The sequence below is a fragment of the Muscardinus avellanarius genome, assembly GCF_963383645.1.
Source record: "Muscardinus avellanarius genome assembly, chromosome: 1".
In the NCBI taxonomy this organism is placed as follows: Eukaryota; Metazoa; Chordata; class Mammalia; order Rodentia; family Gliridae; genus Muscardinus; species Muscardinus avellanarius.
This window is the reverse complement of record NC_137786.1, coordinates 231,504,726-231,527,429: the sequence shown is the minus strand read 5'-3', so window position 1 is coordinate 231,527,429 and position 22,704 is coordinate 231,504,726. Positions and strand designations below refer to the sequence as shown.

Below are 22,704 nucleotides of genomic sequence, written 5' to 3'. Positions count from 1 at the left end.
ACCCGGGCCGGGGGCTGGGCGGGGCGCCCCTTCCCCACCGCAGTCCGCTTCCTGCCCCTCCCGGCTTCCTCTGTCCGACACCGGGGCGGGCGGGGGCTCCCTGCCCTCCCCCCCGGCGCCCCCGCCCGCGGCCGGCCTCCCTCCCGGGGGCGCGGCAGGGGAGGCCGGGCTGCGGCGGGCGGGCGGGCGGGGAGGGGGCGCGGCGGGCGGGCGGGCGGGCGGGGCGCGGGAGCTGGGCGGGCGCGGAGAGCCGGCGCCGCAGCCGCAGCGAGGCCGGCGGGCGGGAGGCTCGGAGGCGGCGGCCGGGCGGGGCGCGGGCTCCGGGCCGCGGGTCCCAGGAGTGAGTGCGCGGGCGCGGGCGCGGCGGGCGGGGGGCTGCGGTCCTGGCCGGGTGGAGAGCTGCGGGCAGCCGGGCTCTCTGGACCCCCACGGGAGGGGCACCCGCCGCGCGCCCGGCTTTCCCGACCCCACCTCCGCCGGGCCCGCCTCTGCACACCCCCACTTGACAGATGGGACAGTTGAGGCCGAGCGAGGCAGGCCCGTGATTCTCAAGGTCACGCCAGAGGAAGCGCAGGGCCAGGCGGGGCAGCCCCGGGTGGCTCGAGCAAAAGTCCGCCCGAGAACTCCGTAGTGGGCGCTCCCCACGGGCGCGTGTCAGGGCGGGCTCCTGTCTCTGGGGCGGGGGTCTGCAGCGTCGGGGAGGGAGGGGAGCCAGAGGCTGGGGCGGACGGAGGGGGAGGGGCGCGGATGGGCGTGTGCGCACCCACGGGGTGTGCGCGTGTTGGAGAGTCCATGCGTGGGGAGGCACCGGCTGGCGTGTGCACGCACGTGTGGGCATGTCCGCGCCACGGTGGCCGCGGGACGAGGCTGGCCTGGCTCGGTGAGCGGCAGGTCCGCGGCGTGCGTTCCCGGGCGGGTGAGCGGGGCCTGTGCGCGCCCGAGGGCTCGGGGTGCAGGTGCGCAGGGGCGTGGGTGCCATTGTGTGCGAGGCGGGGGACGGGAGGCGGCACCTGGGCCCCGATGTGTCTCCAGGGGGCTTCTTGACCTGACGCAGGTCTCTGGCCTCGGGGGCGTAACTCGGGCCCGCAATGAGTGCCTGTCCTGCCCGGGTGCGTGGAGTCCCCACCGGTGGCCCAGTTGCGGGTGGAGTCGCGCCCGCGGTGGCCACCCCGCCGCGCTGGCGCCCCCTTCTGGACACTCGGCTCTGCGCGCTCGGGCTGGTGCGGAGCCTGGGACCCGAGTCCGGGCCGAGCCCGCACCCCTGGGGCCCTCTCCAGGCGGCCGGGGAGCGCGCGGTTCCCAGGCCCGGCTCCCGCTGACGCCTCCGGCCGCGGCGGGCTCCCGCACCCCCGCCCCAGGAATGTTCCTCGGCGCTCCAGCCCGCCTCCCCGGGGGCCGCCGCGGCACGCCTCGCCCCGCTGGGCGCCGAGGAGGGGGCGACGGCAGGACGCCTGGGTTCTCTCCTCCCCCCATCCCAGGGAGAAATTCCTCCGAGGTCCCCTCAGGCTCTGGGTTCCCAAAATAACCCTGCGGGGGAAGGGAAGCTGCGGAGGGAGGGGAGCGGGAGGGGCGCGGAGCCGAGCTGCGGGGCTGCAGGTGCCTGGGAGCAGGCGCGGGGAGGGGAGGCGCAGGAGGGCTGGGGCCCGGGCAGCCCCCCGCGGGGCCCGGGCTGCAGGTCCTGCGGGAGCCCGGCAGGTCCGAGGGTGGGCCGGAAGCCTCTGGCCGGTCTGTTTCCCAACTAGCGGGTTGCACCATCCCGGGTCGGACCGTTTAACCCGGGGCCGGCGGTGGCCGCCAACTCGCCCTGCCCAGCAGGGGGCGTGCCCGTCCCGCCCCGTCCTGCCCCCCCCCCCCCCGGCCGCGCCCCGCGCCCGCCCGCGCCTCCTCAGACGCCTGCTCTGCCTCTCCCGGGACAGGGGTCGGGTCCGAGCCGGGTGAGAGCCTTCCGCAGGCTAGCTAGGGCCCAGCCCACCGGCCGGCAGCCATGGCGGGCACCCTGGACCTGGACAAGGGCTGCACCGTGGAGGAGCTGCTTCGCGGCTGCATAGAAGCCTTCGGTGAGTGGCAGAGAAGGCGCCCTAACCCCAGCGGGTCGGCCGAGCCGGCTCCTGCCTCCCTCAGACCCTGGAGGACCACCCAGCTGCACATCCTTAAGGAAAGCCCTTTCCATCGCAGGGCAGAGGCGCCCCAGCACAGGGCGTCGGTTCCCCAGTTTTCCCGAGGCTGTGGCCAAAGGAGGGCTGGGGTCTCAGACTGACACACGAGGGGTATTATCTGTGTCTCCCGGGGATCCGGAGGAACTCGCTATCACTGGCCTGGGAGCTGTTTCCGGCAGATGGGGGTGGGTGGGTTATCTGGTGAAGGGGTGCCCCTTCCCCCAGCACTCAGGAAATGACCTCTGGATTCTTGACCCCGGGGAACCCAGGCTCCTTCCGCCCCAGCTGGTTCCCCTCCAGAGGATGGGCCAGGACGCTCCCCTCCTCCAGCACCTCAGCGGCCCTCATCCCTCGCCTGCCCTACATCTTTCTACTGTGCCCTCTGGTTTCAGAGGCCTGGGGACGCAGGGTGGGCTTGGTCAGGGTCCCCAGGGGCCTAATGCCAGAGGGCTGCGGCTCGGCTTTCGGGATCAGCGCTTGGGGACCAAGGGTCAACCCGCTTCTCTCTGACTCTTTGGAGTTAGACGACTCCGGGAAGGTGCGGGACCCGCAGCTGGTGAGGATGTTCCTGATGATGCACCCGTGGTACATCCCCTCCTCGCAGCTGGCTGCAAAGCTGCTCTACATATATCCTTCGCGGGTCGGCAGAGACTGGGCTGCGCAGGGGCGCAGGGGCGCAGGCCTCGTCTCTGCAGGCCTCTAGGCCAACGCTCTGTCCCTCTCCTCCCAGCTCTAGGGTCTAGGACCTGCTCCCAACCCCAGCCTGGGGCCACCTCTTGCCTATCTCTCAGAGCCCGGGCCCTGCCGTCAGCCTCGGGTAGCTCTCACCCCCACCCACGCCCCCTCCCAAAGCTGGTGCCTCACGCCCTGTCCTCAATCCCTGTGCGGAGCAGGAGCAGGCGCGGGGGTGCCGTCCCACGTGGCAGAGCAGGCCCCGCCCCGCCCCTCGCCTGGCCCCGCCCCTCCGCTCAGGCCCCGCCCTGCCTCCCCTCTCAGAGGCAGGCTCCAGCCTTGTGGTCCTTTACTCGCCTTTACCTACCAGCAATCGCGGAAGGACAACTCCAACTCACTGCAGGTGAAAACGTGCCACCTGGTCAGGTAAGCCTCCCTCGGGGCTCTGGCCCCTCCTCTCGCTTCTCCCACCTACCTGGCTTCAGTCCGGCCTCAGAGGTGGACATGGCAGCTCTGGGTCAGACCCTTTGAGTCCCTGGCTCTGTCCAGGCGCACGGTGCTGCTCCAGGCCGCCCTTCCTCGATCTGTATTTTTTTTTTCTTTTTTTCGGGTCTGGGGATGGAACTCAGGGGCATTCGACCTCCGAGCTACACCCCCCTGCCCTATTTTTTATTCTTTTATTTTGAAACAGGGTCTCACTAAGTTGCGGAGGGCCTCGCTAAAGTAGCTGAGGCTGGCTGTGAACCCCGATCCCACAGTCTCAGCCTCCAGAATGCTGGGATTACCAGCGTGCGCCAGCCCCACACCTGGCTTGGCTCTTTCTTTCCTTACCCGCCCCATTGCCCAAGGAGGTCACCAGGGGCTTCTGGAACCTGGGGAGAGAGCTGGGGCCGGGAGGAGGCCCGTGATGAGGCTCCTTCCCCCTCCGTCTCTTGGACTGCCCGCCTGCCTGCGGCTGGTGGGGTGAGGGCCTCCTTGCGTGACTCTGCTCCCGCCCCACCCCCGCCCCAGGTACTGGATCTCCGCCTTCCCAGCCGAGTTTGACTTGAACCCGGAGCTGGCTGAGCAGATCAAGGAGCTGAAGGCCCTGCTCGACCAAGAAGGGAACCGGAGGCACAGCAGCCTCATCGACATCGAGAGCGTGTGCGTGGGGGCGCGGAGGGGGGCCTCGCATCCCACACCGTCCGCGCTTAATAAATGTCTGTTGAATACAATGTGCGGGGGTCATGTCACTCTTTTGCTTCAAAACCTTCCATGGCTCCCTGTCACCTTCAAAACACCTGCCCGGCCCTGAAGGCCCTTGGAGGCTTCAGGCTGGCTCGGCGGTCCTACCCCATCCAATCACCTCATACTGGGGCGGGCCCGCGGGTCCACTCCCGTCGTCCAGCCCTGCACCCCTCCCCACCGCCCGCTCTGTCTTGCCCTCTCTCCTCCGCTCAGGCGGGGTGTCTGCGGGGCAGTTGTTTTTCCCTTCTGTTTCCCGTGGCCCTTTGTCCTGTCCAGAGGCCTGGGGACACATGTCGCGCCCTCTGGTGAGCTGTGCCTGTGTCTGTCTCCCCGGTAGACTGTGAGCTCCTTGAGGGCAGGAACCATGTGTTGCTCGTGTCTGTGACCCGGCGCCTAGCCCAGTGCCTGGCACAGAGTACGTGTCCATATGTGTGTGTCGAGCGCATGCGGGGGGTGCTGGGACGGGGCCTCGGTGCCCAGTCCCATCCTGTAGGGAGTAAGCTGGGGGGGGGGCTGCAGGAGGCAGGGTGGGGCCTGCACGGGGCTCACTTCCCCTGCCCCCCCAGCCCCACCTACAAGTGGAAGCGGCAGGTGACCCAGCGGAACCCCGAGGGACAGAAAAAGCGCAAGATGTCCCTGCTGTTTGACCACCTGGAGCCTCTGGAGCTGGCGGAGCACCTCACCTACCTGGAGTATCGCTCCTTCTGCAAGATCCTGGTGTGGCCCGAGGGCTGTGATGGCGGTCCAGCCGGGAAGCGGGTGGCTTGGGATGCGGGGAGGGGAGAGTGGGGGTCTCTGAGGCTGCCCCCGCCCGCTCCCCAGTTCCAGGACTATCACAGTTTCGTGACCCATGGCTGCACGGTGGACAACCCGGTTCTGGAGCGCTTTATCGCCCTGTTCAACAGCGTGTCGCAGTGGGTGCAGCTCATGATCCTCGGCAAGCCCACGGCCCCCCAGCGGGCGCTGGTCATCACGCACTTCGTCCACGTGGCCGAGGTGCCCGCCTCTCCCGCGCCCCGGGCGGAGCCCTCCTTGGCCTGCGCGGGGGCCTCCCCCGCACAAAGGCTGGGCTCCGCTGGCCACTGCTCACTCGCTGCCTCCCCCTCCCCGTTTGCCCCCCAGAAGCTGCTGCAGCTGCAGAACTTCAACACGCTGATGGCTGTGGTCGGGGGCCTGAGCCACAGCTCCATCTCCCGTCTCAGGGAGACCTACAGACACGTGAGCCCTGAGACCATCAAGGTGCCTGGGTCTGGGGAGGGCCTGTGTGTCCCAGCTGCGGCCCTGGAGGCTGGGCACCACTGTTCCCATTTGACATTTGGGGAAACCGAGGCTTGGAGGGGTGGAGTGCTTTCCCCAGGTTTTATAGCGCAAGTGGCAGAGGGGGCTCGGGTCTGCTGGACCCCCAAAAACAACAACAACAAAAAAACCAGCCGGGCGTGGTGGCGCACGCTTGTAATCCCAGCATTTGGGAGGCTGAGATAGGAGGATCGCGGTTCACGGACAGCCTCAGCTACTTAGTGAGGCCCTCTGCAACTTAGTGAGACCCTGTTTCAAATCAAAGAATAAAAAATAGGGCAGGGGGTGTAGCTCAGAGGTCAAATGTCCCTGGGTTCCATCCCTAGACCTGCAAAAAAAAAAAAAAAATAGGGCTGAGGGTGTAGCTGATGTGGTAGTCAGAGGCCTCAAGGAGACCCACAATCATGCTGTATATTTTATTTTATTTTACTATTTTTTTTTTTTTTTTTAGCTTGGCAATGTGAGTTTACTTTTTTGCAAAAGAAGGGTGCTCCTGCCGGGCGCGGTGACGCATCTTGTCATCCCAGCATTCGGGAGGCTGAGACAGGAGGATCTGGGCTCGTGGCCAGCCTCAGCTACTTAGTGAGGCCCCTTGCAACTCAGTGAGACCCTGTTTCAAAATAAAAAATAAAAAATTGGGCTGCTGGTATAGCTTAGAGGTAGAATGGTCCTGGTTCAATCCCCAGTGCTGCGAGAGGGAAAAAAAAGAGCGCTTCAGGTATGAGAGCGCCCAGGGCATTCTGCCTCCAGCTCCACCCCCAGCCCTATTTTTTATTCTTTATTTTGAAACAGGGTCTCACTGAGTTGCAGAGGGCCTCGCTAAGTAGCAGCTAAGTCTGTCCTCGAACCTGGGTCCTCCTGCCTCAGCCTCCGGAATGCTGGGATTATAAGAGTGGGCCACCACGTCAGGCTCAGGTTTTATATTTTGTATCTTTCTTTTACTGGTCCACACAGTTGGAGGAGCCTTTTTCTCCTGATATATGGAGCAATTGTTCGCTCATTTTTATTGCTGTTTCCGATGTTATTCTGAGTCTGCCCCAGTTTACGCATCTCTTCTGTGGGTGAACATTTGGGGGTTTCCAGTTCTTGCTGTTACCAGCAACACAGTTTAGAACATCCTTCCGTGCCACTGGCCATGCGGCCTGACCTCCCTGACCCTTGGCTTCTATTAAGGGTTGATGGTCGCCTGTGCCCAGGCCTGGACTAGGGGTGTGGTATTTGGCAGTGGGTGTTACCTTGAACTCCTGGTGTATGACCTCTGACCCCTAGAGATTGGGGGGACATCAGCGAGGATTTTGCCTTTCCCTATTCCTGACCTTGATTCCTCTCCTTTTCCGTGTTTCCAGGGCTGAGGTGGGGGGGACGGTTGAGCGAGCTCGTGTGTGATCCTCTGTCCTTTCTTCCAGCTCTGGGAAGGTCTGACGGAGCTAGTGACGGCCACGGGCAACTACGGTAACTACCGGCGCCGGCTGGCAGCCTGCGTGGGCTTCCGCTTCCCCATCCTGGGTGTCCACCTCAAGGACCTGGTGGCCCTGCAGCTGGCGCTGCCCGACTGGCTGGACCCCGCCCGGACCCGGCTCAACGGGGCCAAGATGAAGCAGCTTTTCAGCATCCTGGAAGAGCTGGCCATGGTGACGAGCCTGCGGCCCCCAGTGCAGGCCAACCCCGACCTGCTGAGCTTGCTTACGGTGAGCGCTAGGCAGCGCGCCCGACGCGGAGCTGGGAGCGGCCTGGGCTTTGCCCTTGCGGTGGACGCCGAGCTGGGTTCCATGTGGACTGAAGGCCGGTGTGGGGCTGGGCATGGGTCCTGGGTCCTGGGTCCTGGGTTCAGTTCCTGGCACTGGGTTGTATTCAGAGTTTGGGCCCCAGTTCTGGGTTCTGTGGACAGAGTTGGTCCTGGGCTCTGAGTGGAGTCATGACCTTGGCCTAGTTTGCCCTGGGTCTGGAGGTCTAGAGCAGAAGTTGGGTTCTAGTCGGGGTGGTGGTGTACGCTTGTAATCCCAGCATTCGGGAGGCCGAGACCGAGGATCACGGTTCGCGGACAGCCTCAGCTACTTAGTGAGGCCCTCTGCAACTCAGTGAGACCCGGTTTCAAAATAAAGAATAAAAAATAGGGCAGGGCCGGGCGTGGTGGCGCACGCTTGTAATCCCAGCATTCGGGAGGCTGAGACTTGGAGGATCGCGGTTCATGGACAGCCTCAGCTACTTAGTGAGGCCCTCTGCAACTCAGTGAGACTCTGTTTCAAAATAAAGAATAAAAAATAGGGCAGGGGGTGTAGCTTGGAGGTTAAATGCCCCTGGGTTCCATCCCCAGACCCGCAAAAAAAAAAAAAAAAAAAATTGGGATGGGGATGTAGCTTGGAGTCAGAATGCCCCTGGGTTCGATCCCCAGTACCGCCAAAAAAAAAAAAAAAAAAAAAAAAAAAAGTCAGGTTCTAGGCCAGAGGTCTTCAAGGGTCTAGACACGGGGCTGGGGCTGTGGGATAAGGGTGTGGCAGCGTCTGACTTGGCTTCTTAAGGGGCTGAGAGCTTGGCTATGTTAGGACTGGGGGCTGGCCCCACGTCTGGTCTGTGTGCAGCTGGCGTGGGGGTTGCTGGGATGTGTTCTCAGCCAGGTTCTGCCCTGAGTCCAGCTTTAGAACTGGGCTCTGGGCTGAACAGTGGCTTCTAGGCTGGAGCTAGGCCCTAGGCTAATGATGGAAATGGCAGTGGATGCTGGAGGGTGTGACCAGGCCTGTGTGTCCCAGGTGTCTCTGGATCAGTATCAGACAGAGGATGAGCTGTACCAGCTGTCCCTGCAGCGGGAGCCGCGCTCCAAGTCCTCGGTGAGGGAGGGGCTCCTCCTTCCCCACTCTACCCCCGCCTGAGAACCCCAGGATCAGAGGGCCGGAGGAGCCCTTTGAAGCTACCCCGCCCACCTGCTTGCTGGGCAGAAGAGTCCTGGGGGTGGGCAGTGGTCTGGGGAGGCCCCCTTCTCCCTGGGGTCCCCCCTGTTCCCTGGGCTCCCTCCACCCCTGGCCCCAGCCAGATCCTGACCATTCCCACAGCCGACTAGCCCCACCAGCTGCACGCCGCCTCCCCGGCCCCCTGTGCTAGAGGAGTGGACCTCGGCCGCCAAGCCCAAGCTGGACCAGGCCCTCGTGGTGGAACACATCGAGAAGATGGTGGAGGTGAGGCTCCTGCAGCCCGGGCGTGGTGGGCCCGGCGGATGTCGGGGCACAGGGCAGGGCAGGCCAGCTGCACGGAGCAGAGGCGCCAGTGGTGGAGTTGGGGTGGGCAATGGAAAAGAGAAACGGTGGGGACACATCCCCGACACGCTGCACACAGGGCAGGTCTGTGGGGAGGGGCGGGCCCTGACCTGTCTCTCCCGCGGCCTCCTGCCCGCGCATCCCTCTCTGCGTTCCCCCAGTCTGTGTTCCGGAACTTTGACGTCGACGGGGACGGCCACATCTCACAGGAGGAGTTCCAGATCATCCGTGGCAATTTCCCCTATCTCAGCGCCTTTGGGGACCTGGACCAGAACCAGTGAGGAGGGCCGGGGGCGGGGGGCGGCTCACGGCCCCTCCGGCTCGTTTCCTTCTATGCAAGACAGGCCGTCGAACCAGAGGACCTTGGCCGGGGAAGCTGCCCGCGTGGGGAGGGCTGCTGGCTTTTTCTGGGGGGAGGAGGCTGTTAGCTGTGGAGGTACAGTGTGACCTCACCAATTCAGATGGGGGGCTTCTACCTGAATCTTGCATAGATTGAGATATGGGGACCATTGCTAGAGAAATAGTATATACATATATTTTTTGTGGTACTGGGAGTGGAACCCAGGGTCTTTTCTACCTCCGGGCTATATTCCCAGACCTATTTTATAGTTTATTTGGAAACAGGGTCTCACTGTGTAGAGAGCCTCACTAAGTAGCCGAGGTTGACTTGGAACATGTGCAATCCTCCTGTTTCAGCCTCCTAAGTGCTGGGATTACAAGTATGTGCCACCATGGCTGGCTTTTTTTCTTTTTTTTTTTAACTAGGGATTTAAAACCAGAGGTGTTCTACTTCTGAGATATATCCCCAGCCCTATTTTATTTTTTATTTTGAAACAGGGTCTTTTTTTTTTTTTTTTTGGGTACTGGGGATGGAACCCTTCTACCTCTGGGCTACACTCACAGACCTATTTTATATTTTATTTGGAAACAGGGTCTCTTAAGCCAGCGCGGCTGGCTTCGAACCTGCGCGATCCTCCTGTCTCCGTCCCCCAAGCATGGGGATTACAAGCGTGCGCCACCACGCCCGGCGAAACAGGGTCTTTCTAAGTTGTTGAGGGTCTCACCAAGTTACTGAGGTTGGCCTCAAACCTGAGATCTTCCTGTCTCAGCCTCCCAGGCACTGGAATCACAGGTGTTTCTGCTTGTAAATACTGTTTTATTTGTGAAGTTCACAGCTGGCAAGGAGTGAGGGCCAGGGGAGCTCCTGGGTAGCCAGTCTAATGAATAGCCAAGAAAGGCCTGTAATTAGCAGCACCCGCTTGCTTAGCCCCAATTCATACGCTGACAATTTGGAAAAACAGCTGGTTCTCTGAAGTAGGTTAAACATGCCCCCTGCCACCATCTTTATGCCCCATTTTTGCTGAGCAGACAAAACCCCAAAGAAGATTTAAAGTCTTTCCTAGGTCTGTTTATTTTTAAATGTGACCTGTATTTCAAAAATCTGTTGTGTTTATTTTTAGTCCAAGTGTTGTGGTGCACGCTTGTAATCCCAGCATTCGGGAGGCTGAGACAGGAGGATCTGGGTTGGAAAACAGCCTCAGCTACTTAGTGGGGCCCTCCGCTACTCAATGAGACCCTGTTTCAAAATAAAAAATAAAAAGTAGGGCTGGGGGTATAGCTCGGAGGTGGAATGTCCCTGGGTTCCATCCCACCCTTGCAAAGAAAAAAAAAATCTGTTTTTTTTTTTTTTTTTAGTACTGGGGATGGAACCCAGGGCATTCCACCTCAAGCTCCACCCCCAGCCCTATTTTGTATTCTTTCTTTTGAAACAGGGTCTCACTGAGTTGCAGAGGGCCTCACTAGGTGGCTGAGGCTGGACACAAACCCCATCCTCCTGTCTCAGCCTCCTGAATGCTCGGATTACACTTGTGCGCCACCACGCCTGGCTTAAAAAATCTGTTTTCTATTTAGTTATTTAGGGATTGAACCTGATGGTGTTCTGTGAGCTTTAACCTAGCCCTTTTTATTATTTATTTATTTTTAACTTTTTTTTTTTTTTTTTTTTTTTGGTGGTACTGGGGTTCCTGGAAACCCTTCTACCTCTAGGCTACACTCCCAGACCTATTTTTATACTTTTTATTTGGAAACAGGGTCTCTTAAGCCAGCAAGGCTGGCTTCAAACCTGCGCGATCCTCCTGTCTCTGCCTCCCAAGCGCGGGAATTACAAGCGTGCGCCACCACGCCCGGCTATTTTTGAATTTTTGTGGCACTGGGGATTGAGCCCAGGAACAGTTTACCTCCGAGGTACACCTCCAGACCGTGTGTGTGTGTGTGTGTGTGTGTGTGTGTGTGTGTGTGTGTGTGTACCTAGGTACCTAGGGTTGAACCCAGGGCCATTTTACTTCTGAGCTTCATCTCCAGCCCTATTCTGCTTTTTACTTTGAAACACGGTCTCCCTAAGTTGTGGAGGGCCTCACAAGTTGCTGAGGCTGGTTACGAACCTGAGAGTCAATTCTCCTGTCTCAGCCTCCCAAGTACTAGGATTACAGGCCTGCACTATCATGCCCTGCTTCCTTTTTATACTTATTTATTTTTTATTATTTTAATTTTAATTTTATTAATTTTATTCTTTTTATTTTATTTATTTTCAGTCCCCTTGGGGATGGAACCCAGGGGCATTCTACCTCCAAGCTACACCCCAGCCCTATTTTTTATTCTTTATTTTGAAACAAGGTCTCACTAAGTTAAAGGGCCTCACTCAGTTTCTGAGGCTGGCCGTGAACCTGCGATCCTCCTGTCTCGGCCTCCCAAGTACCAAGATTACAAGCGTGTGCCACCACGCCTGGCCTTTTTATTTTCCAATTTGAACACAGGGGCTCACTAAGTTTCTGAGGCTGGCCTCGAACAGCTTTCTCAGTACTGGGATTATAAGTGTGTGCTACCATGTCTGGTGTCTGTCTGTCTGTCTGTCTGTCTGTCTGTCTCTCTCTCTCTCTCTCTTTTCATGTTGCAAAACTCCATGGTAAAAAAAACAAAAACAAAAACAAAAACCTCAGGTAGTAATAAATAAATGTATAGTGAATGAACTGTTTCAAGTAAGAAGTGACCTCTCTTCCGCCCCCTCCCTGGAGGAGTGGCTTGTGTCAATGTTAAGGCAGCAGACACATCCTTCTAGTCTTTTTCCCATGCAGGTGCAGACCCGTATTAGTTTTTTTTGTTTTTGTCCGCTGTGTGTTTCATGGGCAGACAGGATTAGAGCATAAATCCAGTTCCCTCGGTGGCTTTGCTGTGGTTGTTTAGTTTCTTCTCCCGGGGTCCAGGCAGAAGCAGAACTTTCCTGATCTCTCCGTGGGTTAGTGGGTGGATTTTCTTCCAGGCTGCCCTTGTGTCTCTTTAAGACCCTGGAGGCTAGCCAGATGTGGTGGCGCATGCCTGTAATCCCAGTCCTTGGGAGGCTGAGACATGAGGATGGCAGGGTTTTTTTTTTTGTTTTTTTTTTTTTGTTTTTTTTTTTGTTTTTTTTTTGGTGGTACTGGGGGTGGAACCCAGAGGCTTTCTACCTCCGGGCTATACTCCCAGACCCATTTATATTTTATTTTGGAAACAGGGTCTCACAAAGTAGCTGAGGCTGGCTTCGAACCTGTGTGATCCTCTTGTCTCAGCCTCCCAAGCACGGGGATTACAAGCGTGTGCCACCGCGCCCGGCAGGATGGCAGGTTTGATTTGAGGTCAGCCTCAGCAACTTAGTGAGACCCAAGTTTCAAAATAAAAAGGCTGGGGGTGTAGCTCAGAGATAGAACACCCCTGGTTTCGATCTTCATTATTAAAAAAAATCATAAAAGATCCCGAAGGCCCCAGCTTCATGCAGGGCTCAGTCTTAACGGTACCCCCTGTCCTCCCCAGGCCTGTGCTTGGCGGCAGACCCCAGCAGCCAGCAAACCAGGGAGCCCAGCTCAGCGCACACACAAGGCACCAAACAGCAAAGGAGGGAGGCAGGAGCCCCTTCCCAGGACCAGCCGGCTCACTGCGGCACCCGAAGTTCTCTTTGCTTCTGGAACTCTGGGGCTTCCGTTCTTTTCTTAAAAAATCACCCATGCACTTAAAGCAATTTTTGGTAGAGATAATTTTCATGAGCACCCAGGTATTTGTAGCAGAGGGGCTTTCTTTTCCTTTTTTTTCCTTTTTTTCTTTCTTTCTTTCTTTTTTTGGTGGTACTGGGGTTCCTGGAAGCCCTTCTACCTCCGGGCTACACTCCCAGACCTATTTTTACATTTTTATCTGGAAACAGGGTCTCCTAAGCCAGTGCGCACGGCTGGCTTCGAACCTGCGCGATCCTCCTGTCTCTGCCTCCCAAGCGCGGGGATTGCAAGCGTGCGCCACCACGCCCCGCAAAGGTTTTTTTCTTTTCTTTTGTGTGGGTCTGGGGATGGAACCCAGGGGCATTTGACCTCCGACCTACACGCCCTGCCCTATTTTTTTTATTCTTTATTTTGAAACCGGGTCTCACTGAGTCGCAGAGGGCCTCACTAAGTAGCTGAGGCCGTCCGCGAACCGCGATCCTCCGGTCTCAGCCTCCCGAATGCTGGGATGACAAGCGTGCGCCACCACGCCCGGCTTCTTTTCCTTTTTTAAAATCACTGTCTTGAAGGAACTGCACACCCCGCTTTATTTTGCTTTGGTTTCTATTTTCCACTTTATCACGGACATCTTTCCGTGTGGATTCACGTAGCACCACCTCATCCTTTGGGACAGCCGCAGAGCGCGGCCCCGTGGGGCTGGGCCATGGTTTACCTAACTGCCCTCTCCTGCTGATGGACGCGCAGACGGTTCCAGTATTTCGCTATAATTATACTCCTTGCCGCTGTGAACATCCTTGTACCCAGGCGCTCAGGCCAGTTATTTCTGTAGGAGAAATTCCTAGAAGTGGGATAATTGGATCAAAAGATATGCACATTCTAAATTAGGAGAGAGACTGCCAAACTGACCTCAGACAAGGTTGTACGCGCCCGCACCCCCATCAGCAGCCTGCAAGCCCGCGTCCCGACTTCCTTGCCAAGAATGGACGCTATCAGCTTGCCAATTCACTTGTGCCAGCCTCATTGGCAAAGGGTAGCTTGGTTAATTTGCATTCCTTTAGTACAATCAGGGATAGGGTGTCAATTCGCACGTTTATTGGCCACTCGTATTTCTTCTGTTAACCGCCTCTTCATATCCTATGTCCATTATTCTGCTGGGTTTGTCGGTCTTTTTCTCATTTGATTTTTAGAAATCTCTGTTAGCGGACATTAACCCTTTGCTTGTTGAACCCGTTTGCAAATGTTTTCTCCCCACTCGTGCCTTTATGTTGTCTGTTTCCATATAAAGTTTAAAAAATGCGTGTGTTCCAAAATGTCAGTCTTTTCTTCATGGCTTCTTGGATTTGTGAGTGTAGAGAGGGCCCCGTAAGATTACAAAGTCATTCTCTAGCACCTTTTCAGATACTTTAAAAGTTTTATTTTTCCATCAGTGTCCTCAATTCAGTGAGAGTGTGGTTTTCACACACAGTATGAGGTTTCTACAAGTTGTGTGTGTTTTTCTACACGGCCAGTTGTCCCAATGTCCTATTAATTCGAAGGATCGTAAGTCATATTATGGAACCACAAATCCAGTGGGTAGAGGTTTCGGACCTGGGCCAGCCCTCACCGAAATAGCTCTGGGTCGCAGAGGACCTACTGTCCACAGGAATCTAGTATGCCTGGGCCATGTGATCCTCAGGAGGACCCCGAGGTGTGGGAAGTGTCAGTGTCCTGATACTGAGGCGCGAGGTGAGCGGCCAGCGCGGAGTCACGTGCCCAGGGAGCAGGCCTGGGGTTTGAACTGAGGTCCGTGTCTGCAACACACACTTCTTCCCCTAAGATATATTAAAAGATGACCGGGCGCGGTGGCGCACGCTTGTAATCCCAGCATCTGGGAGGCTGAGACAGGAGGATCGTACAGGTTCAAAGCCAGCCTCAGCTACTTAGGCCCTTTGCAACTCAGGGAGACCCTGTTTGAAAAATAAAGAATAAAAAATAGGGCTGAGGGGGTGTAGCTCAGAGGTAGAATGCCCCTGGGTTCTATCCCCAATAAATAAATAAATAAATAAATAAATAATAAATAATTTAAACAGACTAAAAATTGGAGCTGAGGGAGTAGCTCAGAGGTGCAACGCCCCTGGGTTCCATCCCTAGTACCGCAATATATATAAATCGGGAGGCTGAGACAGGAGGATCGCGGTTCGTGGACAGCCTCAGCTGCTTAGGCCCTCTGCAACTCAGTGAGACCCTGTTTCAAAATAAAGAATAAGAAATAGGGCAGGGGGCGTAGCTCGGAGGTCGAATGGCCCTGGGTTCCACCCTCAGACCCGCGGGGGGGGGAGGGGGATTAAAAAGGGCGCTGCGGAAAGCCCGGGGTTAGGGGGGAGTCCTGGGATGCAGGTGTCTCTGGTGGGATCGTGCAAGACCCAGGGGGCGCAGCTCCCCCCAGTCTCACCAGGCCTCAGAACTCAAAAGCCAGCTCTTAATTCTCAGGGCGCCTGTCCGGCGGGGTCGGGGGAGGAGTCCTCAGCACTTGGGCAGGGAGGACCAGGATGCCGTGGTCTAGGCTGAGCCGCGGGGAGGGACTTAACCGAGACCCCCGAGAGCGGCAGCGCGGCCCTGCCCGCCCGGGCCCAGGTCTCCCCGCCGCGGGGGTGGGCGCGGGCGGCCGGAGCTCAGGCGCCCCTCCCCGCCAGGGACGGCTGCATCAGCCGGGAGGAGATGATCTCCTACTTCCTGCGCTCCAGCTCGGTGCTGGGCGGCCGCATGGGCTTCGTGCACAACTTCCAGGAGAGCAACTCCTTGCGCCCGGTCGCCTGCCGCCACTGCAAAGCCCTGGTGAGACCCCCGCCCTCGCCCCCTCCCGCCGCCCCGCCCCCTGCGCACCTGCGGGCTCCTTCCCCGGAGGCCGGCCTCGTGAATCCCACCTGCCACCTCTAGCCTCTGACCCCGCACGGCCCCCTCCTCTGTTGCAGATCCTGGGCATCTACAAGCAGGGCCTCAAATGCCGAGGTAACATGGAATTGGGGGGCGAGTTGCTCCCGGGGTGGAGACTTGTATTTTGGTGGGTCGGTTCCCAAGGAGAGCGGTGCCTGGGCACCCGAGGGGGATGCTGGCCGAGGCGAAGGGCGAGCCTTCGGAGGCCTCGGAAAGAGGCTCTTATTTTGGTGGGGCGGCTGCTCAGGAGCCCGGGGAGAAGCGCGGAGCCGCGGGGCAGGATGGAGGGCTTGGGGCCCACTGGCCCGGCCGGGCTTCCCTCCCCTCCCCAGCCTGCGGTGTGAGCTGCCACAAGCAGTGTAAGGAGCGCCTGTCGGTGGAGTGCCGGCGGCGCGCCCAGAGCGTGACCCTGGACCCCGCGCCCTCGCCCACCCACGCCCACCACCGCGCCTTCAGCTTCTCGCTGCCCCGCCCGGGCCGGCGCGGCTCGCGGCCCCCGGGTAAGTCGAGGCAGGGCCTCGGCAGCGCTCCCTGTCCAGGACGCAATGGTCACTCTCGCGCTTTGGGGGATAGTGAAGGAGGCTTGGGCAGGTGAGGGTGCCTACGGTGACCGGGGAGCTCGCGGGAGGCTGCAGCCGGGCAGGGGGAAACCTTAGTTTATCATCAGAAATTAGCAGGTGCGGTGGACAGAGAAACCTGAGTTTATCAGAAAGTAGAGAGCAGGTGCGGTGGCGCAGGCGCGGCACCCAGCATCCCGGAGGCTGAGACAGGAGGCTCCGGGCGCGCCCCAGCCTCAGCTACTTAGTGAGGCCCTTTGCTCACAGAGACCCTGTTTCAAAATAAAAAAATAAAAAATAGGGCTGGGGGTGTAGCTTGGAGGTAGAATGCCCCTGGGTTCCTTACCTAGTACTGCAAAAAATAAAAAATAAAAAATAAACCAGCACCTGCCTATAATCCCAGTACTTAGAAGGTTGAGATAGGAGGATTGCAGGGTTGAGGCCAACTATTAAGACCCCGTTTCAAAATTAAAAAAATAAAAAGGGCTGGGGTGTAGTTCAGAGGCAGAATGTTCCTGGGCTCAATCCCCAGTACCACAAAAGTATATAAATAAATAAATAAATAAATAGTCTAAATATGAACCAGGAGTGTTGGTGTGCACCTGTAATCATGGGAAGCTGAGACAAAAGGATTGCAGGTTTGACACCAAACAGCAATTCACTTGTTTATTTTGGTACTGGAGATTAACCCAGGATTATTCTACCTCTGAGCTACACCCTCAGCCCTATTTTGTTATTTATTTTTATTTTTGTGGTATTGGGGATTGAACCCAGGGGCATTCAACCTGTGAGCTATACCCCTAGCCCTATTTTTTATTCTTATTTTAATTCTTAAAAATTTTTTTTTTGGCCGGGCTTGGTGGCACACGCTTGTAATTCCCGCACTTGGAAGGTGGAGACAGGAAGATTGCGCAGGTTCGAAGCCAGCCACGCTGGCTTAAGAGACCCTGTTTCCAATTTAAAAAAAAAGTATAAAAATAGGTCTGGGAGTGTAGCCCGGAGGTAGAAGGGTTTCCAGAATCCCAGTACCACCAAAAAATTTTTTTTGGTGGCACTAGGGGTAGAATCTAGAGGCTTTCTACCTCCAGGCTATACTCCCAGACTTACTTACTTTCTTTCTTTCTTTCTTTCTTTCTTTCTTTCTTTCTTTCTTTCTTTCTTTCTTTCTTTCTTTTTGTTGGTACTGGGGTTCCTGGAAGCCCTTCTACCTCCGGGCTACACTCCCAGACCTATTTTATATTTTTATTTGGAAACAGGGTCTCCTAAGCCAGCGCGGGCGGCTGGCTTCGAACCTGCGCAATCCTCCTGTCTCTGTCTCCCAAGCGCGGAGATTACAAGCGTGCGCCACCACGCCCGGCTCAACCTCAGCAATTTAGAGAGTCCCTCAGCAACATAGTAAGATCCTGTTTCAAAACAAAAAAATATAAGTCGGGTGTGGTGGCGCACGCTTGTAATCCCAGCATTTGGGAGGCTGAGACAGGAGGATCTTGGTTTGAGGACAGCCTCAGCTACTACTTAGTAAGGCTTTTTGCAGTTCAGTGAGACCCTGTTTCAAAATAAAGAATAAAATATAGGGCTGAGTGTGCAGCTCGGAGGTATAATGCCCCTGGGTTCCATCCCCAGTACCACACACACACACACACACACACACACACACAAAGACATAAATAAAAAATAAAAGGTCGGGAACATAGCTCAATGTTAGATCAACCTTGGGTTCAGTCCCTAGCACTCCCCTGCAATGAACTGGAAAAAGTTTTAAGATCTCTGCCCCACTCTTCTTTTGTTAGAGGGATTGAGAAAGGACTGCGGGAACTGTGTGAGCCATTTGTCTGCATTTCCTTTTGGGCAGTTCTGGGAAAAATCCCCGGTCCTGATAGCGTCCTGGCGGCTCTCTTGGGGTCTCTGGTGGTTTGAGATCAGCTCGCCGAATGATGATTCACTCAGTGCTTATTTGACTGAAAACCGTCTGAACAGCTCTGTTAAGCCGGGGTCTAAGGCAGTTGACCACAACCATTCGGGTTGGCTTCAGTTCTCAAAAAAATAGAGGCAGGCGCAGCGCAGAGGTCCTTAAAAATAGAAAAGATAGAACCATTTGCATTGAGCCTTCCAGAAGTGCTGGGGTCTAAAAATGTGAAACACACACACAAAATTGACATTTAAGCGCACTGCGCTGACAAGTCTGTAGCTGCGTAGAGCTGCAGTAAAAACAAAAACTTAGAAAAAGGGCCTTGAAAATTGGGTCGTTGGGTCATTCGGGGAATTGATTTTGGGTGGATGGGGCTGCGTCCGGGAGGGGAGGGGAGGAATGCCTGGGTCACAGGGACCAGAAGCGGGTTCTATGACAGCCCTCCCTCTCCGCAGAGATCCGGGAGGAGGAGGTGCAGGCGGTGGAGGACGGGGTGTTTGATATTCACCTGTGATGGATGGTGAGTCCTCCCAGGGCCTGTGCCAGAGCCCCCCACTGGGGGCTGCACACAGGGCAGGGGCACTGGGGAAACGGGTGGCCCAGCTAAGTGACCCCGGCAGGTGGCCGCTGACGTTTCCTCACAATTTGTTTTTCTCTTTCTAGCCGTGACTGGATCAAGGAGTCATTCCCGCCTCGGAGAGAGCTATGGACCAGAGCGGGGGGCCTGGCGTTCCGGGGCAGGACGTGGGGCTGGGGGCTGGGGGGTTGAGGGTGTCATGCACTGAGCCAGGGCCGGGGTGGTGTCCCTAAGGTTGTACAGACTCTTGTGAATATTTGTATATTCCAGATGGAATAAAAAGGCCCATGTAATTAACCTGGACCATCCGAGCCTAGAATCTTGGCGGGGGTGGGTGGGCCTGCTGATAGGGACAATCTTGGGACTTAGAACTTGGGAGCCAGGAAGATTCATGTGTCTGAATCTGGGGGGATAGGACCTTGGAGCCAGAAAACCTTGGAATAGGAGAATCCTGGAGAAGGCCTACAATCTGAGGAGTCTTGAATCTTGGGGATTGAAACTGTGGTACTGGGGGTTGAACCCAGGGGCATTCTACCATGGACTTACTCTCCTAGCCACCTCCATTTTTTTTTTTTTTTTTTTTGTATGTGTGTGGTATTGGGGATTAAACTCAGGGACATTCTACCTTCGAGCCACACTTCCAGCCCTATTTTATTTTGAAATAGTGTCTTACTAAGTGGTTGAGGCTGGTCTTGTACCTGTGATCCTCCTGCCTCAGCCTTCAAAGTACTGGGATTATAGGCGTGTGCTGCCACGCCCGGCATAGCAACCAGCATATTTTGCACCCCAGACCCCGGGCCCAGTAGCCATGTGTGACCAGAACCTTTGGCCCATAGTCCAAATTCCCTTGCTGGGCAGGTGGCCTTTTAGCACCTGCTTGAATCCTTCTGGGGACAGGGTGTCTACTGCAGGAATCATGGGAAGGAGGAGGCTGGCGGGGGAGGGGCAAGGGAGGGGCGGGGCAGGGCAGACCCCCCTGGCCTTGGCCGCAGGGTGGGGGCTGCACTCCCTGGTCACCAGCCTCCTGGCCCTGGAGCTGCTGTCAGCCGGAAGGACAGTGACTTCCAGAGGAAATACATATTGATCTGTGCTCAGCCTGCCTCCGGAGGCCTCTCCCAACCCAGCTCTTTCTTCCCTCCTGAGCTTGCAGCATGGAGTTTTGGGGGGTCACTACTACTTGAAGAAGGCTAAGACCCCTTCTAAGACTGGGGAGGGCTGCCTGGGAGCTTCTTGAAGGTTCTGGAGCCAAGCCAGGCTGCCCTGGGGGGCCAGAGACTCCACACAGCAGCCCAGAGAATGGAAATCACCTCCCTAGGTCCCCCAAAACTAGGGGTGTCCTTCAGTGCACGTGGGATTATCTTGGGGCGGAGACACCACGAGTACCCCTAACTTCTGCCTGCAAAGCACAGTATCTTCCGAGCCAGGGTGGCCTCAGTTCCCCCGAATCCTGTCCCCATGGTCCCCTCACTTCAAGGCCACATCTGCCTTATCCACGCCAGGCCCCTGGCCGATTCCTTCTTCTGGGTCACCCCTTCTCCCTCCCTGTCACGTCTCAGCTGCAGCCCTGTCCCTCCCCAGGCCTCTGCTCTGCCCCTCCTGTCCTCGCCCCCTCCTGCCCTTCCCCCTCTCGAGGCTGTAATATCCGTTTCACGATTTGGGGGCTGAGTTGCTATAACAACAGACGGGCGATTGTGTTGTGAAGAGCAGCCTGCGCCGCGCCTGCCCGCCCGCCGCCTTCCTCCATCCCTGCAGCCTGGTCGACTCCCCTTCCCACCCGGGCCTCCTCCCAGCCCGCGGTGCTCAGGCCGCCCCGCCCGGGATGTGACGCGGGCCTGTCTCCAGGGTTGTGTGTGTCAGAACTTGATGTCTGAGCTTCCCCTTTGGTGTGCACCTATACACGTGTGTGTGCATGGACACACACGCTGTGTGTGCTGCGCTGCCCCTCCCCCGTGTTTCCCCACGGGCTGCGGGCACAGGAGAAAGGTGTGCCCGCGTCATATCACTAGTGACCCCCCGGGTGTTTGGGGAGCGTATCTTGAAGTGTATGTTTCCACTGCGCCCGACTCTGGGACTTTGTGGGAGACACTCTTGTAGGGGGGAGGGAGGTACAGCAGCCAGGTGACCTTTCTGCCCTTGATGGGCAAAGGAAACGGCTGTCACCCTGACCTGCCTCCCTGCCAGACTCTTCAGAAGGGCCTGAGTTATCTAAGTCGCCACACCTGTCCCGTGCTCTGCTGCCTCTGTGTGTGTGTGTGTGTGTGTGTGTGTATGTGTGTGTGTGTTTGTGTGTGTGTGTGTTGGTGTGAGGACACTCCAGGAAGGCGTAGGGGCTGGATGGGGCAGTGGGCTGTGGGGTCAGAGGCAATTTCACGTCCACAGGCCCTGACTCAGCAGTTCCCACTCTCTGGCTCCTGCAGCGGCCTTGGTGGGGACAGCTGGAGGGTCTCCCCAAGGTCAGAGTAGGCTCCACGTGTAGGGCCTGGCTCAGGGGTCTTTTTCCACCCCCAGGGAATACCCTGTGCAGCCTGGGTCCCCCTGGCACCCTCCACAGGCTGGTGATACCGGGGGGGGGGCCCTTATTGATCCACTAGTAACTGGCCACCTTCTGCAGTGCCTTAGAGGGGCATGTGACCCTGTGGCTGTGTCCCCTGTGTGCGTGCACCCATTCCCCTGGGCACGCATTTGCCCGTGAGTGTGCAGGTACCTGTGTACATAAGTGTGTGTTTGGGAGCAAGTGTGTACTTTCCGTGGATGTCTCAGCAGGGTGGGGCATTTCTGTAGGTGCCCCTTTTGTCTTTTTGGAATCTTTGTGTACACGGATGGGTGTGCAGGTCTGAGTGTGCACTTGTGTGCATTCGTGGCTGGATGTGTGTTCTTGTATATTGCCTCTAGCGAAGGAAATGCCAACTCCCACCAGCTGTGCAGATCACAGGCCCTGCAACAGAAGTCAGGGTCCTTGGGTGAGCTGGCAAAATGGTCTAGCGCATGCATGTGCGTGTACACACACACATGTGCGTGTGCGCATGTGTGTGCACATGTGTAACTTCACTCAGAAACCAGTGTCCAACCGGATGTGGTGGTGCACGCTTGTAATCCCTGCGCTTGGGAGGCTGAGTCAGGAGGCACAGGCTCACAGCCAGTCTCAGCTACTGAGTGAGGCTCTCAGCAACTTAATGATACCCTGTTTCTAAATAAAGTATAAAATAGGTCTGGAAGCCGGGCGTGGTGGCACACGCTTGTAATCCCAGCATTCGGGAGGCTGAGACCTGGAGGATCGCGGTTCGCAGACAGCCTCAGCTACTCAGTGAGGCCCTCTGCAACTCAGTGAGACCCAGTTTCAAAATAAAGAATAAAAACTAGGGAAGGGGGTGTAGCTCGGAGGTTGAATGCCCCTGGGTTCCATCCCCAGACCCCCCCCCAAAAAAAATAGGTCTGGGAGTATAGGCCAGAGGTAGAAAAGCCCCTGGGTTCCACCCCCAGTACCACACACACACACACACACACACAGCCAGCGTCCAAGTCAGTGGTACACATAGTAGGGGCTAGGAACACTTTTTATGACAAGGTGAAGGGTACTGGTACACATTCGAGGTGATGCACACGCCCTTATAGGAATGACCTACACCCCAGCACCCACCTGAAACTCATGGTTGGAGGGAGAAGAGAGGGGGCTGTTGCCAGCCTCCCTTAGTGGCAAGGCAGGAGTAACCGCAACCCCTCCCCAGCCCCCAAACCTACTCCTGCGCCAGCCCAGGATTCCAGGCCGCCTGGGAGTCTGGTTCTAAACTCTGGGATTCCCAGGAGACTGGGAAACCCCAAGTCCTCAGATTTACCCTGCATCCTCTCTGTCTTTCCCTCATCCACTTCGTCTTTATTCCAGCAAAGAGCCCTCCTCGATTCCGGGGCTCCCGGCCAGGAGGCTCCAGGGCAGTGGGAGGCGGGGGCTCGGCCACCAGCTGGAAAAGCCCCCAGCTGCGGGGGTCGCCTTCCTTAGCCAGCAGAGGGCGCTGCGGCCCAGGCCCGCACGGGTCCCGCTCCCTCGGTGCCCCAGGTCGGGGTCCACCGCTCTCCTTTGGCACTGCCACACCGACACGAGTGTGTGGAGGGTGCGGGACCCGAGGGACCCTGCC

General features: G+C 57.4%; 1 protein-coding gene across 1 annotated transcript; it reads left to right on the top strand.

Moving 5' to 3' along the window:
* Positions 1–303: 303 nt before the first annotated feature.
* Positions 304–18,511, top strand: RASGRP2 (RAS guanyl releasing protein 2; the record flags this gene model as incomplete). The annotated part of the gene is made up of 16 exons (XM_080693039.1): positions 304–340; positions 1,917–2,057; positions 2,681–2,796; positions 3,199–3,254; positions 3,840–3,971; positions 4,622–4,772; positions 4,878–5,051; positions 5,178–5,294; positions 6,758–7,039; positions 8,099–8,176; positions 8,399–8,521; positions 8,761–8,876; positions 15,291–15,432; positions 15,570–15,606; positions 15,864–16,031; positions 18,453–18,511. Exons 2-16 carry the CDS (start codon positions 1,985–1,987, stop codon positions 18,509–18,511), a joined length of 1,824 nt encoding a protein of 607 aa, XP_080549165.1. The 5' UTR covers positions 304–340; positions 1,917–1,984.
* Between the last annotated feature and the right edge of the window lie 4,193 nt (positions 18,512–22,704).